This window comes from Clavelina lepadiformis, chromosome 7 (genome assembly GCF_947623445.1).
Source record: "Clavelina lepadiformis chromosome 7, kaClaLepa1.1, whole genome shotgun sequence".
NCBI classification, from domain to species: domain Eukaryota; kingdom Metazoa; phylum Chordata; class Ascidiacea; order Aplousobranchia; family Clavelinidae; genus Clavelina; species Clavelina lepadiformis.
Genome location: NC_135246.1, coordinates 13364747 through 13381934, shown reverse-complemented (window position 1 = coordinate 13381934; position 17188 = coordinate 13364747). Strand labels below are relative to the sequence as shown.

Below are 17188 nucleotides of genomic sequence, written 5' to 3'. Positions count from 1 at the left end.
GAAAGTAGATTTTAGCAATAATGAAATTTATGAAAATAATTTATTGAACTCACCTTGCAAAGATTTTCTACAAACGCAGGTTCTACTTGAGACAAAAAAGTTTGATTGCTAACAGAACTTTGTTGAATTATGAGCAACGTACAATGAAAGATATGTTTCTACTAGCACTGTATCAATCGTAAGATGTTAGATGGCAATATAAACGAGATATAAAGCGATATACGTGGAGATTCAAAGCGTTTAAGAAATGGTTTTTAGTTTCATTTTATTTGCAGAAGGATAGTTGAGTAATTAGGAAAAAGGCGCAAAAATGTAAACTTTATTTTTGCAGTGTCAAACATTTTTAACGGTTTGCCCAAATGGAAAATCCACTATATCACTACAGCATTTAATTGTGAAAGTTTAGCAAGTTAAACCGCAAGCTGTGCTATGCTGGGCGAATGAACGAGTAACGCGTAGGCTTTTAGGTCGCATGTTGACCTTAAACCTTTATGTAGAATTGTAGGCGATACAAAGTAAATATAAAAGTGCACTTAACCGTTTCCGAGCAGAAGGGAAATTTCTCAGAAATAAAAATCTTTGTTTAGATTACTTTTTTTTGCTTTGCCCTACATACTGCAAAGCTCGATTCAGACAGTTTTCAGTTTTAAGCTTGCATCAACAGGAATTTTGTCTGTTCGAGAAACGTTTAATGTTTCAGACAGAAGACATAGAAATTTTTCTCAGCTTGTAGAACGCAAGAGTAAAAAAACTGCTCGAAACTAATCTGCTTTAATAGATATTATATATAGGCCATTTGTAAATTTAATTTATGAAACGAATTAAAATTACTGAAAGGATAAATATAAAAACATTTTTATAATATTGAGTTTAATAATAGTATTGAGCTTAGCACTGCACCAGCCAAAACTAAACAGCCAAAATTGATTGCTTATAAAAGTTGGTAAGAATTTTAAGTTTTACAAATGTGGAAATTGAATTTTTTTTTAGATGGTTAATTTATAACTAGCTTCAAGTTTACACTTTACGTATAAAACAGTGCAAGCAACGGTTAAAAGAAATGACTGTTAGTTCCGTTTTATTTGCTGATGGATTTGTTTTCTCCACTTTACTGGCCGATCTTCTAACATTAGCGGCCCTGGCTTACATGGCGGCAGCGATGGCATCAATTGGAAAGTACATGGCCAAGTTCCACTACACAGCAAAAATTGTTGGTGGTCCTAAATCTCATTGGTTGTTAGGCGACAGTGTAAAGGTGGGTTGAAGAATCTTTCTTGCAAAAAAATGGAAACAATGTAACTTTAAGTTAATGATAGCAAGTTATGTTTGCTTTTGTTTAGACTATACGCTATCGTAATGTGTCCAGTGTGAAACACAAAAGGCATTAATAAGACCAAATAAAAATACATTTATATATGCTCACGTGACAATGTTATATTTCCATCTCTGCAGTACGGCTATACTCACCAAGGACTGATGAACAGTCTCGAAAGAATCGAAGAATTTCCGGCAATGTGCACTCAATACATGGGATGGTTTGGCCACGTTCAAGTATATCACCCGGACTGCATAAAGGAAATTTTAGCCCGTTCTTGTGAGCTAATCTTTTATCGCTCTGGATAATCAAACATATCAAAAGTTATACACCAATGTTAATGTAAAGCGCCTTTACAAAATTGGTTTTTAGATCCAAAATCTTTTATGTACAAGCTCATGTTGAGCCCTTTGTTACGTGATGGATTGCTAGTTTCCAAAGGCGATTATTGGAAGCGACATCGTAGACTGTTGACGCCAATTTTTCACTTTGACATACTAAAAGCGTAGGTGCTTTCATATACTGATGGTTTAGCCAGCACCACGTTTATTGAAGTTATAAAAATAATTATAAATATCACTATCCACATTACAAAAGTTTAACAAACAATTTTTTGCATGTACAGACACGTGGACGTTTTTAGTGCTAACAGCTCCAGCATCTTAGAATTATGTGAGTTGAAATCCTTATCTGGAATTTCTTTTGACATTACTTCGCCACTGGCAGATCTCTCATTTCGCAATATGATGGAATGTGTCATGTCAAAGAAAGTGACAAAGGATGCGGAGTTAGTCTTCTTGTCTAGCAAAAAAAACTTATAACTTAAGCTATATAGCCCTACTGGTTGAAAACATCCGAAGCAAATCGTATTGAAAAATTAACACGTTTAAGATTGATCGCAAAATGAGACTAAATCTCTGCGGTCATATACATATTTCTACATTTGCAGAGAAAACTGGGTTTACATACAAGCGTTGAAAGAACTGTCATATTTGGTTTTTAAACGTTTTACAACGCCTTATTTATGGCCGCCAGCCTTGTTTTTCCTCAGCAAAGAAGGAAAAAAATTTAAAAAACTTACCAAAGAAGTTGAAGACGAAGCTTTTAAGGTATAATAAATAACCATTATAAGTTTTAGACCACCAAACCTTTTGTGTAAAAGCATGAGGTTATAAAATACATTTGCTGTAACAACTTCACTTTAAACATGCTATTCGTGATAAAGCATCCACTTTGCATTTTTTTAGTTAATAAGCGAACGTCGCGAAATTCTTTTGCGGCAAAATTCTTTTGAGTGCAATCCCGAAGATGAAGTAATGGTAAATCAAGAAACTGAATCTGCATTTACATTCCGAAAAAGAAAAGGCAAAATTGCAGACTTTTTGGATATCTTGATTCAAACAAAAGTAAGTGGACTAGACATTGGTTCTATTTGAGCACATTATAATTGAACAGATTCTATAAAACATGAAATATTTTGACAGGATCAAGAGGGAAAAGGCTTGTCTGATGAAGAAATTAATGAGGAAGTGATAACCTTTTTTAGTGGTGGTCACGAAACCGTGTCAAATGGTAAAGTGTTACGCATAAAAACCTGTCTCGATTTGCGTAATTGAAATAAATTATTATTTATTGACTATTACATTCAACATGAAACTATAAGTAGAAGTTAATGGTCTATTAATACGCCAAATATTCACGGATTGATAACAAGTGTTATTTGTTTTAATGTTACTATTCCAGGTCTTGTCTGGACGCTTTATTTCCTGGCAAAATATCCAGAACATCAATCATTATGTAGGGAAGAAATTCGTAATGTTCTTGGTGACCAGAACAACGTAAATGCGTGAGTAAACCATTAATCAATTAATGAGCATAAAGACTTTATACACAACAACCCAGAAGTGAGACCTATAATTTTTTCGCAATAATTTCGCGTGAAACTTTTGCGGATATGATTTATAGCAAGAAGCAATCAATTTTGCTCAATTAATAAAATGATTTTTTTTCAACAGGTCAAACATGTCCAAGTTGCCATATCTGACACAATGCATCAAAGAAAGTATGAGAATGTGTCCCCCCATACACATGGTGGCAAGATGCATCTCGGAGGATGTAACAGTATCGCATCGATACAACGAATTCAAAGAAATTAAAATACCTAAAGGGACGAATGTTGCTGTTAATATCTGGGCACTTCATCATCATCCAGACATTTGGAAAAACCCAGAGGTATCCTTTCAATTAACAAAAATGAAAGCAATGCGGCAAAGAGCTCACAACCAACACGAAGCATTTTGACTAATAATTCTACCTGATATTGTAAAAGGTTTTCGATCCATCAAGGTTCTCAGCCGACAAATGTCATGAAAGATCTCCATACGCCTTCGTACCTTTTGGGGCGGGACCAAGGTATAAATAAAAAAGCTCATATATTTGCAAGAGTACGTTTTGTAAACATTTTGGGGTAAACTTAAATAATTTCAAAATTATAACTCTAACTAAATGTCTTGTTTTTAGGAACTGCATTGGACAACACTTTGGCATGCAACAAATGAAAGTAGTTCTGGCACTTATGTTGAGAAATTATGAATTCCTCTTAGACACTAGTCATCCAAATCCATCACTTATTGCAGCTGTTGTCATCCAGCCAGGTGGCGGAGTGCATTTGTTCGCACGAAAAGTTTGATTGTTATAATCTTTAAAAGAAATACCATGTAAAAGCCAGCAAGATTTAAACATTAATTCTTTAAACTTTAATTGAATTATATTGATATTTTTTTCGGTTTGGAAGCGCTATGTTTTTTTCTAAATCAAGAATAAAACTTAGTTTTCTCGTTGAGTAGTGTTGTTTTACTTTTGACACACTTTTGCTTCAGTTCTTGTACTAAACTCTTCAAAAGCTGTTATAAAACTAAAAAAATCCAGTATAGTTGTCTACCTCAGCACTAAATTTTATATTTCTAAATAATTGTTTCAACTACTTAATGAAAATTAATTTAACATTTCATCTTTAAAATTAGTTTTTACCTTCAATCGTAACTAGGGATGTGCCGCGAGGATGATTATTCGGGTTCGTGCAAACCCGAATATCATGAGGGTCGACACGAACGAATCCCGAATCTATTCGCATTAGAACCAAACAATAAAATTTCATCCAAAAGTTGTCAAGTCTTGCTTGTAACATGATGTAATCGATAAACAAATCGCTTTCTTTTGAAAAATAGTGTTTAAAAAACGATTGAAAAGGCAAAATCGTTAGGAAAACGACCTTCATTGTAAATACTGCTGACTCTAGTTTAGCTTTGTCGGGAAACTAGATCATCATTTTTAACAAAAGTCAGTTAATTTGTAAGTAATATTGTATTCAGGTTCGTCATTGTTGGTATTCATGTTCGCCCGAATCTTTCATAAAGGCAATATTCGGCGAATCTATTTGGGTTCGGGTTCGTATCGGCCCATCCCTAATCGTAACATGAAAGAGTCCGAGTTTTTTAAGAAAATACAATTTCAATAGCAATTTAGCAAATACAATAGCAATTTCACTTTGTTAGAAAAACATAAGGTAGTTTGTGACATGAGTGCCCAAAATAGAAAGAAGTTATGATTACATAACATTTCACAGCACGATCCTACATGAACTGGACACTATTATGTTTGTTACTTAATGAAATACTTACGAAATCTGCAGTGCACGTGTTCCCAAAACTCTGGCACGTTCATATTTTGTCAAATATGGAGTGGTTATTCGTTTAGAAGCTGCAATAGGACCGGCTTCTGTTGACACAATAATTAGGGATATGTCGAGTTTGAATATGAACAATTAATCATTCAACAAAAACACTAATACTCCCATGTATTCTCACTACCTGGGTGTTTAAAATTTTAGGCCAAGTAAACCAGAAATGATTTAAAACTACACAAGAAAACTTATGAAAGCAACCTATTGCATTGAGTAATAAAACTAATAACCTGTTAGAGTGTGCTAATTGTCATAATTAGAAGAAAACGTGGCGCTACGACATTGTGCTGACTGTTCTGTCCGCCATTTGTTAGTATGACATGATCAGTGCCTATAAACCGATAACACTTTTGAGGACAAGAAATTGGAGCGGGTCAATAAAAAATTTATAAGGAAAAGTTTTTAAAAGCCAGAAAGCGGCAAGATAAGCGCTTCAAAATTACTTGGTATTTGCGCCAGACTAAATGAGTCTTATTAATTTCAAGTTTATAAAAAACTTGTGTTTAATGTGGTTTGCTTTGTTGCTGCTAGTAAAAAGCAAAATATATGCTTAGCTCAAAGGTTGTGTTGGCTGTATAGTAAAATAATCCTAAACTTCACATGATCATAATCAGTTACTAAAAATGGCCGCCAGGGTCGGCAGCACAATTCTGTGGCACTACACTATTTTCTCGAACTCTAACAGGGTACGACCATTCTGGAAAGACCAGACTGGTGCACCACTAGGCTGGCATTTCTGCAGGTGTAGTATACTAAAAGCATTGGCACAAGTTGAAATACAGCAGACATTACCCTAAAGATTTCGCAAAAACAACAAGATTAAACATTTGGACTTTTAAATCATTATTGATTTCAATTCAAACAGAACTGTAGAGGTTGCTAGTTTGTCGAGGTTGTTGGAATGCAGAGGTTGATGCCGACAGATGCAGATGCAGAGTTTATCGATCTTATCTTACGTTATTGTCTTTAGTTAACCTACTACATTAATATCTGACTCTATTGTTGCGTGCGGTTAGAATTCTCTAACCTTATTGACAGCCGAACTTTCTTATTATTTTATAACAAATACAGTTTACCAGAAAAGGCTTTTATTGTAGGTGCTGTACACTTTCTCAATATTACGCATAACCAGAAGTATAGCAAAACCACTGCTATTAAGATGTCTATTGATTTGCAATCACCACGACTACCGTAGTACGGTATTACATCTGTCTATAACTTTACGTCTGCGCCATCTTGCACAGAAGTTCGAGCTTATAAAACATTGTGCGATGTGCCGGAAATATATGACAAAAAAGGCATGAACATTTCAAAGCGTGTGAACGAGAAAAACAGTGCGTTTGCAATGCAATTTACATTCGGTTAAAGCTGGAAACAGTTTCTTGGAAGCGACTTGGTAACGTACAAAAAGGAGTTTTCACACGAAGTTATTCAGAGCAAGTTTCCAAATATTCCAACGATAATTGCAGTGTTTATGAAAGCTAGTTCATTAACTCAAATAAGTAACTGGAAAACACATTTCCAAGAATGATGTGGCGGAACTGAAAGTTTAAAAACTCCAATTGTTAACTGGAAAACACATTTCCAAGAATGACGTAATGGTATTACAAAAGCCACCCAGGCCGCCACATTCCTCCCCCGCTACGGAAGGAAAAAGATAACAAGTAAAATGTAACATACTGAAGATGGCAATGGCGAGCAAGCACAAACAACAAAATGAAGTTATATACAAATGAATGAACTCTTACAGATGGTAAAATAACTACATAACAGAGGGTACCTCCGAGAGCAACAGGGTATGCAAATATAGTTTGAACTGGTCGTACAGCAGAAGTTTATCTGAAATTCTGCCTGCTTTGTCGTTAAGCGTCTCCAGCAAGTTGACAGAATGGACAGCAGGTGTGGCTTGAGACAGCTAAACTCATGCGCGGGAATAGTGAACATGCAAGAAGGCTGGACCATTGAAAACGATACAAGCACAGGAATAAGCTACTAAGCATGCAACGAAGCAAAACAGTTCAAAATTGAAAGCGGCGACAAGGGAAAACGGCAAAAAGGTACATGCACAAGACATTAACGGTATTGAAAAGCAAGGTGATACACATAGTGAAACTTAAAGTGTGTGGGTGTTTGCGAAATCATCACGAGAAGATGAAGCGGGTGGTGCGTCATCCGAAGATCCAGACGGAGACGGTTCATCACGAGAACGCCGAGGCAAGGGCAACGGTCGTGGTAGCTGTGGACTTGCAACTGGCGCCTGCTGTTGGTGGCGCCAAGCGTGGATACGGGATACAAGGGATCTGGCATACTGCAAATGGTGCGGAGTCGATCGGATAAACCCGATGGTATGGAAGAGGGCCCACATCATGGCAAGGAGTTGCAGGATGAATATAAGGGCTGAGAGAAATGGATTCGTAATCTGCGACAGAGCAAGGAGTAACGTTTGTTTCGCGGCGTGTGCGAATGTGTCTGCGACGTAGGATCCGTTGATCATAGTTTCATCAGTAGTAGTAAGGCTTGTCATGACATGTCGCATTTGTTCCTTGAGAAGGTTGGCTTCAGACATAGAGCTGAGCAGCGATTGTAGATCAGTAAACGAGTCAGAGTCAGGTAGCTCGTTGAGAATTTTCTCGTAGTCGGGTGCCTTGTAGTTGACGTGTATAGGCGACAAAGGTAAGTTGAGTTGGTGCACCTGCACATGTTCGTGCGATAGAGTATAGTTGTGATAAAGGACAGTGTGTCCCAGAACTCGGAAGACAAAACTTCTTGCTGGTCGATACGATTCCAGCAGGTGTACTCCCGGTAGGACAATGTTGTCTGAAATGAGTTGGCCGTATTGACTGTGGCCGTTTTGATCGCGATATTTGATGAGAGGACGTTGGCTGAATGCGTTTCGGTACGCAAGTGACGGTAAGACGGTACCGTTGATAGAGTGACATGCTGCTCTGGACATAAAATCTCCAAGGCTGGAACCCATGGTTTGATGTCCAAGAGTAGTAGTGAGTATCTCAGTAGGGAAGATCTTCCCAATTGCTTTGTAGAGTGTGCCAATTAGCTTCGTGAGTTGGCAATGTAGGAACTTGTTCTCTTCGTTGAAGGTAGTGAGAACTTCTGAAATAAGGTCGTCCTGCTGCGTGTCGAAGGTTGCAAAAAGTCGCTCGAATTGAGAGTATTGTGTGTGAGAAGGTCCACGCCTTAGCCGGTTAGGACGAAAAAGAGCGAGTCTGTCGAGCTCTGTACATTGTTGGTAGCGAAAGATAAAGTTGTTGTTGTCGCAGTGAATATGATTGCCATAGCAGTTTTTCGCACGAGAGGAGCATTTCCTCCAGTGATGTACCGAGATCCCGAGATCAGGTAAGGAAACTCTATATAAGGACGTAGAGTTGTAATGGAGGAGCATCTTGTGAGACCCAAGAGGCTTGGTTGGTGGGCAGTTGATATGCGAAGGTACTCGCCATATAAACATACGATTGCCCGTTAAGCAGTATCCACGCTCGATTGAGCACGATGCAAGAGATCCAAGAGACGACGTCATCGTGTCCGTGACGTAATCGTAGTAAATTGTAGTGTGAAACAAGAAGTCGTTGGTTACTGTTCCAGAAGCTGAAGTCGGCCAGACAAACTTATAATGGACTGCATTGCGTGTTGAGTACGCCGCAGGGTTAGACAGGATCAGTGGGCCATGTGATGAAACTTTGGTTTCATTCCACGATGAACATTCTGGGTTGTACGGTGGGTGTGCGTCAAAGGTGTTGGCCGATTTTTGATAACTCCCAAAAAAGAAGTAAGTTGTGCTCCAGGAAGTAATCTGTGAAGTGCAAACTGTTGCAGGAATCTTCTGGAGATGCAGATCTGGAGCAAACACGGTAGCAGAGCAGTTATGTATGTAGAAGGGTGTCTGCGTTTGACAATGTATGTCGTCATCAAAGGTATATAACCCAAGAGAATGCGAACGCTGACATAACAGAAATTTCTGTGTGTCCGGATGAAGATTCGTCTGAGCGGCGGATGTGAACAAAAAGAAACACGTAAGCAGCAGACAAACGAACATGTTGTTTTTTCAGTCAGAGAAACGTTTCGGTAGAATGATTTTGCGACCGGTCCGAGAAGTCTTTACAACTTCAGGCGGTTTTATAGAATCAGGAGCAGTGACAGTAGGTGGTGTCGTTTGCTGTTTCGCTGAAGTAGCGGAGACTGACTGAGGAGCAGGATGTCGAGTCTGCAAAGAAAAATTTTGTTGATGCGAGGAGGATGATGATGAGGGAGCATCAATATCAATTGTATAGCTAGGTTTGAGACGGTCAAGTGAGACGCGATCCGGTTTGCCATGGCGGGATATTACAAAATATTTTTCGTATCTTTCCAATACTGGAAAAGGACCAACATAAGGGCGTTCTAACGCACGTTTGACATGATCGCATCTAACATAAACGCGGTCACAATGTTTCAAATCCGGATGCACGTAGGACTGCATGAATTTTGTATGAGCTGTCGTTGGAGTAAACTGAAGGTCGTTTATGAAGTCTCGGTAGGCACCGAGGTAGCTGGATGTAGGAACTGCAGAGGTAAGCTTGGAATCAGAAAAGAAACCACCTGGGAGCCGTAAAGTGTGTCCAAAAGCTAACTCAGCAGGTGTACATTTCAAATCCTGAAGATAGCGATTACGCAGGGCCAAGACAATAAAACCCAATTTGTGAAACCAACGTTCAGGTTCGTCTGAACACTTGATGGCGCGCTTGATTTCTGCATTTGCACGTTCTGTAATTCCATTGGAAGTGGGGTGGTAAGCTGTAGTCAGATTGTGTTGAATACCAAGCGAGCGCATAATTTCCGCCCAAGCGGAACTTATGAAACATGGTCCACGATCACTTGTGAGGATGATTGGAACACCGACCAAGGAACACCAGTGATTTACAAAGTAAGCGGCGACGGTTTCCGTGGTGGCATCAGGGATTGGTATGGCTTGAACGAAACGCGTATAACGGTCAATACATGTAAGGATGTATTTGTAACCATGGGAGGTTGGTAGTGGTCCAATCAAGTCAATTGCAACATCAGAAAATCGACCGTAGGGAATTTTGAATGTCCCTGGTGCGGTTTTAGTGTGACGGAAAATTTTTCCTTCCTGGCAGTTTGGGCATTGTTGAACCCAGGTAGCGATTTGCTTGCACATCCCTATCCATATAAATCTTTCCTTGATGAGCTTAATTGTGGCTTTTTTTCCAGGATGCGATAAATTATGTAAGTGCAGAAAGACTTGACGTTGGAAAGAGGAAGGAACCAGAACACGCTCTGCGTCAGTGGACACGTCACAAAGAATAGTAAAGTCATTATTGGGCAGCTTGCAGTCTTGCAGTTTGAGTGATGTTGTTGCGGTGCGTAGTCTTTGAATAGCAGGATCATTGGCTTGTGCTTGTGCTATTTTCTCATACTCTAAAGGAGGCGGAAGATCGGAGAGAGTATTAATGTTGGGTGCCGAAGGTTGAGACCTTGACAAGAGGTCCGCCACAACATTGGCAGAGCCTTTGATGTGCTCAATGGTTGTTGTATATTCTGAAACGAACAACAATTGTCGGAACTGTCTTGGAGAGTAATGTTCAGAGAGCTTACTGAGACTAGAAACCAGAGGGAGGTGGTCTGTACGCAAAGTGAATTGTCGGCCTGTCAAGAAGTAGCGGAAATGACGTATTGACTTGTAAGCGGCCAACAGCTCTCGGTCAAAGCAACTGTATTTACGTTGACTAGCGTTCAGCTGTCTTGAAAAGAAGGCCAAAGGAACAAGTTGATTTCCTTGCAATTGCTCTAATGTCGCTCCAATACCGGTCAATGAAGCGTCTACTGTTAGATAAGTTGGAGCATGGAGTTTCGGAAACGCTAATGTGCTAGCATTTGCAATAGCTTGTTTGCTGTTGGCGAAGGCGCGTTCGGCTTCGACATTCCATGTTAAAGGGGCCGCGCGCTTGCTGCGACTGTTCGGAACCAGCTTGTAAAGCGGTTGTAAGGTTGTGGAACAATGCTTCAGAAAACGAAAATAATAGCAATAAATTCCCAAATAACGTTTCAGCTGTTTGCAGGTTTGTGGCTGTGGGTAATCAAGAATGGCCTGCACTTTTCCTTGAGTAGGTCGTATACCTTCAGAATTTATGTGATGGCCAAGGTAGTCAAGAGACTTGCGGTTGAATTCACTTTTGTCTAAATTCAGCGTTAAGCCAAATTCCTCAAGACGTTGAAAAAGCAGCTTAAGATGTTCAAGATGTTCTGACAGGTTACTACTTCCAATGATGATATCATCGAGGTAAGCAAAGATTCCAAGGTGCTGAAGGGGACGTACCACTTCTCCTATGAGTCTGGAAAACGTCCGTGGGGCGCCGGACAAACCGAACGGAAGTCTTGTATATTCAAATTGTCCAAGAGGGCAAACAAACGCCGTTTTATGAACGTCTTCTGGAGCCACTTTTATTTGATGAAATGCAGCTTGAAGATCGCACTTAGAGAAGACAGTTTTACCATACAAAACATCGGAAAAACTATGTAAGAACGGAAGAGGATAACAGCTGTCGATTGTTTGTTTATTGACTAATTTATAATCAACGACAAGACGATATTTATTGCCAGAAGAGCCTTTAGGAACGAGCAAAGCCGGACTTCCATAAGGAGAATCACTGTAGCGGATAATTTCACGTTCCAGCAAGCTGTCAATTTCTTTCTTCAAGATCTGCATTGTTTCTGGGCTATATCGACGTGGACGCGCACGTACAGGAGAACCTGTGGTATGGATGTGGTGAACGATGGAATGTTTCACTGGTTTAACAGCTGACATGGGTTTTTGCAAGTCTGGAAATTGATGTAAAAGGTCTGCAACAGGATCTATCTGGCTGAGAATGGATATGCGAACAGGATCACTTTCAACAGGCTCTAACGTATATTGCTGTTGGTTTGGTACATCGATCAGATGCTTGGCTTTAAGATCCAAAACAAAGTTGTATGCAGTGAGAAAGTCCAACCCCAATATGCAGAAAGGTGTGTCCGCAAGCACAAATTCAAAGGGATAAGAAAAACGAGGGTGAAGAGAAACATTAAGTTGTGTAGTGCCATACGTAGTAATTGGCGTGCTGTTAGCGGCGAAAAGCGGAGTTTGCGGTTTGCGGTTTGATACGTCAGCTAAACTAGCGGACAAAAGCGAAGTTGCTGCCGCGCTATCTACATAAAAGTGAATACTATTTGCGTGATCATATACAGTTAACAAGGGGCAGCCTCTTTTTATAGTTGATGCGACCGACGGGACTGACGGGGTTAACGTTGCGTCGATCGCCACGCGTTTTTTGTCGGGCTATTTTGATTTTTCCACATGCTACAAGTTGGGTGACAGCGGCGCGCATCCCTACCGAAGCGGGCGTGGTAATAACATAAGCCATTTGAAGCATCAGACGCGCAAGGGTAATTGCTACGTTGGTAGTCTGGTTTCTGAAATGTGGTGGATAAACGTGAAAAATTATATTTGCGTTTATTTGGAAAAGAAGAACCGTTTTGTCGGCGATCATCTCGATTAAAACCGTTGTTGCTGTATGATTTGTGAAACTGACCATTGTTTGTGCGTGGTGAACGTTGTTGCCATGTTGAGTTAAATGAATTTCGTTGGTTTGGTGAATTATGATTTGTGAAATTTGTATTTCTTTGTCCGGAACTCTTTGTTGCATTGTTAGCGTTAGATCGTATATAATGCGGTGGTTCAGACAATTGAATTTGCTGTATTTGTGGTTGCATTGGGTAATCAATGTCATCCGTATCAGTGATAGCAAGAGAAAGGCTGTGAGAAGAAGTTTTCGGTTGTTTAAGCAGCAAAATTTCGTGCGCCTTGCTTGCAAGGTTCTGGAGATCGTGGTTTTCCACGCTGGCTAACGCAATTGCGACGTCTGGTGGTAACGCTTTAAGAAACTTAGCACGAATTAGTTTGACGACTGGCGGAGTAAGATTCTCTTGACCTACCGCACTCATTAATTCGCGCATTAAATGTTTGGGGGACTGATCGTGCAGCGTCAGGTCTGCCAACAAAAAATCTAAATGGTCCTCACGTTTATCAAAGTTTCTCAAGATTTCATTAATCAATATGTCGTAGCACTTCTGTGTCGACGCAGAAGGTAACCGAAGCAGCGCGAGGTTTGTCGCAGGGATTGCCTCTACCGCTAACAAGTAACGATTAGTTTGAGAAGTGATTTGATAGAGAGAAAATTTATGTTCAAGGTGAGAAATCCACGCTTCGGGATTGAATTTCCAAAAGGTAGGAAGTTTAACGTGTGAAAACAAATCGTTTCGCAAAGTATTGTTATGTGGTTGCGCGTTTGTTGGTAATTGGTTACTAGTACCCAGACCAGACGGTCCAGCAGCACCATCATCGGGAGAATCTGTGGATTCCTCCCCGTTTTTGTCCGACATAGTTGTATTATGAATTGACTCGTTGGAACGGTCGGTTGATCGTGTGCTCATGTGGAATTCTGTCTTAGCTCTGCCAGTCACCGAAGTACTTTTTCGTTGTGTCGGCGTGGGGAGTGGCATTTATCAAAACGGATGAAAAATGTTTTAGGCGGCGCACCGCAAAAATTGTTCACAATTGAACCAAAAAATATTTTACAACAAGAAAACTTTTATTTCAAACTGCAGCACAATGCAGCACAATAAGAATAGCCTAAGCTAAGTTAATAAGGTACAAGCTGATGAGCATGCACTACAAGCTTTTTGCAGCTAGTTAGCTAGTTGTATAAAAAGTGAAAAATCCACTTACCAGTGAAGAACGGCTGTAAGGATTGGAACGCGTCGTTTTTGACACAAGAACGTCGGTGGTCACTGGAAATGTCGGTGGCTATTAGAACGTCGGTGGTCACTAGAAATGTCGGAACGTCGGGGTCACTAGAAATGTAGAGGTTGCTAGTTTGTCGAGGTTGTTGGAATGCAGAGGTTGATGCCGACAGATGCAGATGCAGAGTTTATCGATCTTATCTTACGTTATTGTCTTTAGTTAACCTACTACATTAATATCTGACTCTATTGTTGCGTGCGGTTAGAATTCTCTAACCTTATTGACAGCCGAACTTTCTTATTATTTTATAACAAATACAGTTTACCAGAAAAGGCTTTTATTGTAGGTGCTGTACACTTTCTCAATATTACGCATAACCAGAAGTATAGCAAAACCACTGCTATTAAGATGTCTATTGATTTGCAATCACCACGACTACCGTAGTACGGTATTACATCTGTCTATAACTTTACGTCTGCGCCATCTTGCACAGAAGTTCGAGCTTATAAAACATTGTGCGATGTGCCGGAAATATATGACAAAAAAGGCATGAACATTTCAAAGCGTGTGAACGAGAAAAACAGTGCGTTTGCAATGCAATTTACATTCGGTTAAAGCTGGAAACAGTTTCTTGGAAGCGACTTGGTAACGTACAAAAAGGAGTTTTCACACGAAGTTATTCAGAGCAAGTTTCCAAATATTCCAACGATAATTGCAGTGTTTATGAAAGCTAGTTCATTAACTCAAATAAGTAACTGGAAAACACATTTCCAAGAATGATGTGGCGGAACTGAAAGTTTAAAAACTCCAATTGTTAACTGGAAAACACATTTCCAAGAATGACGTAATGGTATTACAAAAGCCACCCAGGCCGCCACAGAACAACACTATAAAAGTACAACAAATATCACTATAAAACAATTATGATGGAATGACCTCATTAGTTAACTGATAGATTTTTTTACTGGTTACTAACCACCGGAATCTAAAATCTCAACTCTATGTCCATCTTCTTCATTTTCAAGCTCGTTGATGCCTTCCATGTCATCCATATCACCAGCATCATCCTGAAAACTGATAACATTTACTTGATTGAAAACTAAGATAAAATAGTGTATGTATACAAATATTATTATCTGGCTGAATATAGCATATACAGATTCAGGGTCTAGTATACAAGTACAAAACAGCAGGATGCCTTTGTATACTAAACCCCAGCTACTAAAACTGTGACGTCATTTTTTGTGCACTTGTATACTAGACACCTGATTCAATACTGTAACAAAAAGTTAAAAAACCCAACAAGTATAATATCTAAAGCGAAAACTAAATGATTTACAGAAGTTGTTGCCACCCATCAAGGAGGAACAAATTCTCAAATTCATAAAAAGCATGCTAATTCGAACCGTCAATTTAGATTATTTGTTTTAAAGTTTGCTTGGGTATAACCTATACAGTAACCTAGATGGAATTTGCCCAAGTGGCAGCCTCAAGAAAAAAATGAAAATATTCGGGACTTAAGCAAACAACACATTAATATGCACAGACTGATCGAAATAGCGATACGTTATTGTTCTTTGCTCACCCCTCATAATCATCCTCGTGGTCAGACATGATGATTGTTGACAAAAGTAAAGAGTGGAAACTGCAGCAGAATCGTTGAAGAAAACTAGCACAATCTACAGGCAACTCTGACAGAAGACTGTGGTACAAAGATTTGCCCAATCACTATACCAATCAATAATTTTGTTTCTTCGTCAAAAGTGCGGTGGGGACAAAAAAAGCTAGCCAGTTGTTATTAGCATGTGCTAATGAAATTGACAAAGCCGTGAAGGCTTAAAATGTGCTCCAAAAATTTACTGTAATAATTATTATTAATTGACTGGTAACAACTAGCCTAGCACGGCCACTAAACTGGGTCTAGGATACAAGTGCACAACCACAGGATGCCTTTCTATACTAGACACTAGCTACTAAAATTGTAACGTCATCTGGTTGTGCACTTGCATACTAGACCCGCTAAACCCATAAACTTTAACGGCAAAAATGAAACCGGTAACCTTACTGAAAGCCAACTTCACACCAATCACCGTCACTCGACTCACTCAACAACAGAGCAACTCAATGCGCACTTCTGCTATTGGCGTCTGACATCAACAGAAAACTGTCACAAACAAAAAGCCAAGAAATCGGTTGAAAAAGCCGAGAAATTGGCTTGGGAAGTATGCCATGGTTATTTGCAATTCATTGAGTTTCAAAAACTGTTGACACCGGGTATAAATTTTTGGTGATAGTTTCGTTATTATTTATGTGTAACAGTTTATTTTTGTGCAATGATTCGTGGATGTATATTTTGCTACTTGACCTATAACTGTAACATCCATCAATGTTACATTTCGGCTGTCATTCCTTAGTTGAGCGAGATGGATGGTGAAGTTGATGCAGTTGTGCGGCTATTCCTCGATACTGACGAATGTTATCTCGAGGCGGGAATTATTAAGCCTTATACTTATTGTTTTCTTACTTTTCTTCGCTCGTCAATTGTTTGTTAGTGTATTCTTCTTTCAGCATGTTGTAGCAAGATTAGCACAAAGAGTATAAAAGTGTCTTTTAAAGTCTCTTGCAATAGAGTCTATGGAGTTTCTTGCCAACCGTGCTTTGTACACTAAGCAATTAGGCATCAGTATCAAGGCTAGTCGCATTTGCAAAAGGGGGGAGTGGCAATCTCAACTTCAACCAACCTAATTATAAGAATTACAGTTCACCTGTCCTAAACGGTTGCTTAACAACCTCCCTTTTCAATCACCATTCCATCTCATTCTGTGGAATTTGTTTTTATTTGATTTCTATGAGCTCTACATCACTATATCTTTCAGCTTTGAGCAGTAAAAACGTCTTGTGGTGTGGGAGGTGGCTTCAAATAGAATGAGTTAGTTTCTGTTAATGCTTGTCGGCGGTTTCGCAATAAGTTTCATTGTGTTTTCATTTCATAAAAGTCATATTAACTGACTATAAAAGACTGAAGTCCTTTTGGCTGTAGCCCGAACTAGTGATTGTAGGCTACAACTTTAACCCGTACCGTAGGCTAGGCTATAACAGTATAAAAGCAAACGACACCGGAATCTCCATTGGGCTAAACTGAAAAGTTTGACATTGGTGCACTTGATACTGGTTTTCATGAACGTCAGTGCCGCTTTTAAGTTACGTTATTTTGTACTTGATGACAGAACTTCTGTGTACTCAATTTTCAATTGCTTTAAAGATTTTAAGTCAAACTGTGTACATCACTGCGTAATTGTGCATCTAAATTTGCACTTTAATTGCGTATGACTATTTT

The 17188-nt window shown here is 39.3% G+C and overlaps 2 protein-coding genes across 5 annotated transcripts; one reads left to right on the top strand and one right to left on the bottom strand.

The window, feature by feature from the left end:
• Positions 1–908: 908 nt before the first annotated feature.
• On the top strand, positions 909–4157 carry LOC143464544 (cytochrome P450 4F3-like). The gene is made up of 11 exons (XM_076962376.1): positions 909–1255; positions 1453–1594; positions 1688–1820; positions 1941–2102; positions 2265–2424; positions 2563–2721; positions 2800–2887; positions 3059–3161; positions 3331–3547; positions 3645–3727; positions 3836–4157. Exons 1-11 carry the CDS (start codon positions 1061–1063, stop codon positions 4002–4004), a joined length of 1611 nt encoding a protein of 536 aa, XP_076818491.1. The 5' UTR covers positions 909–1060; the 3' UTR covers positions 4005–4157.
• On the bottom strand, positions 1474–15993 carry LOC143464545 (DNA-directed RNA polymerases I, II, and III subunit RPABC2-like). Of its 4 annotated transcripts, XR_013118513.1 has the most exons (5): positions 15437–15993; positions 14828–14925; positions 4996–5092; positions 2028–2116; positions 1562–1615 (listed from the first exon to the last, which is right to left on the bottom strand). XR_013118513.1 is itself a non-coding variant. In XM_076962377.1 (4 exons), exons 1-4 carry the CDS (start codon positions 15463–15465, stop codon positions 1600–1602), a joined length of 240 nt encoding a protein of 79 aa, XP_076818492.1. In that variant the 5' UTR covers positions 15466–15992; the 3' UTR covers positions 1474–1599. The 4 variants fall into 4 exon arrangements, 3 of the variants coding, with proteins under 3 accessions (XP_076818492.1, XP_076818493.1, XP_076818495.1); XM_076962377.1 differs by lacking the exon at positions 2028–2116 and having other exon boundaries at positions 1474–1615; positions 15437–15992; XM_076962378.1 differs by lacking the exon at positions 1562–1615 and having other exon boundaries at positions 1975–2116; positions 15437–15989.
• Between the last annotated feature and the right edge of the window lie 1195 nt (positions 15994–17188).

Bases quoted from the DNA above. Each gene is read 5' to 3' on its own strand.
- LOC143464544 (XM_076962376.1), top strand. From the start codon at position 1,061: ATGACTGTTAGTTCCGTTTTATTTGCTGATGGATTTGTTTTCTCCACT. The intron at 2,722-2,799 runs GTAAGTGGACTA...ATATTTTGACAG, and splicing joins ATATCTTGATTCAAACAAAA to GATCAAGAGGGAAAAGGCTT. The intron at 3,728-3,835 runs GTATAAATAAAA...TCTTGTTTTTAG, and splicing joins CCTTTTGGGGCGGGACCAAG to GAACTGCATTGGACAACACT.
- LOC143464545 (XM_076962377.1), bottom strand. From the start codon at position 15,465: ATGTCTGACCACGAGGATGATTATGAGGG. The intron at 14,926-15,436 runs GTGAGCAAAGAA...AAATGTTATCAG, and splicing joins CACGAGGATGATTATGAGGG to TTTTCAGGATGATGCTGGTG. The intron at 5,093-14,827 runs GTTAGTAACCAG...TTGTGTCAACAG, and splicing joins TGAGATTTTAGATTCCGGTG to AAGCCGGTCCTATTGCAGCT.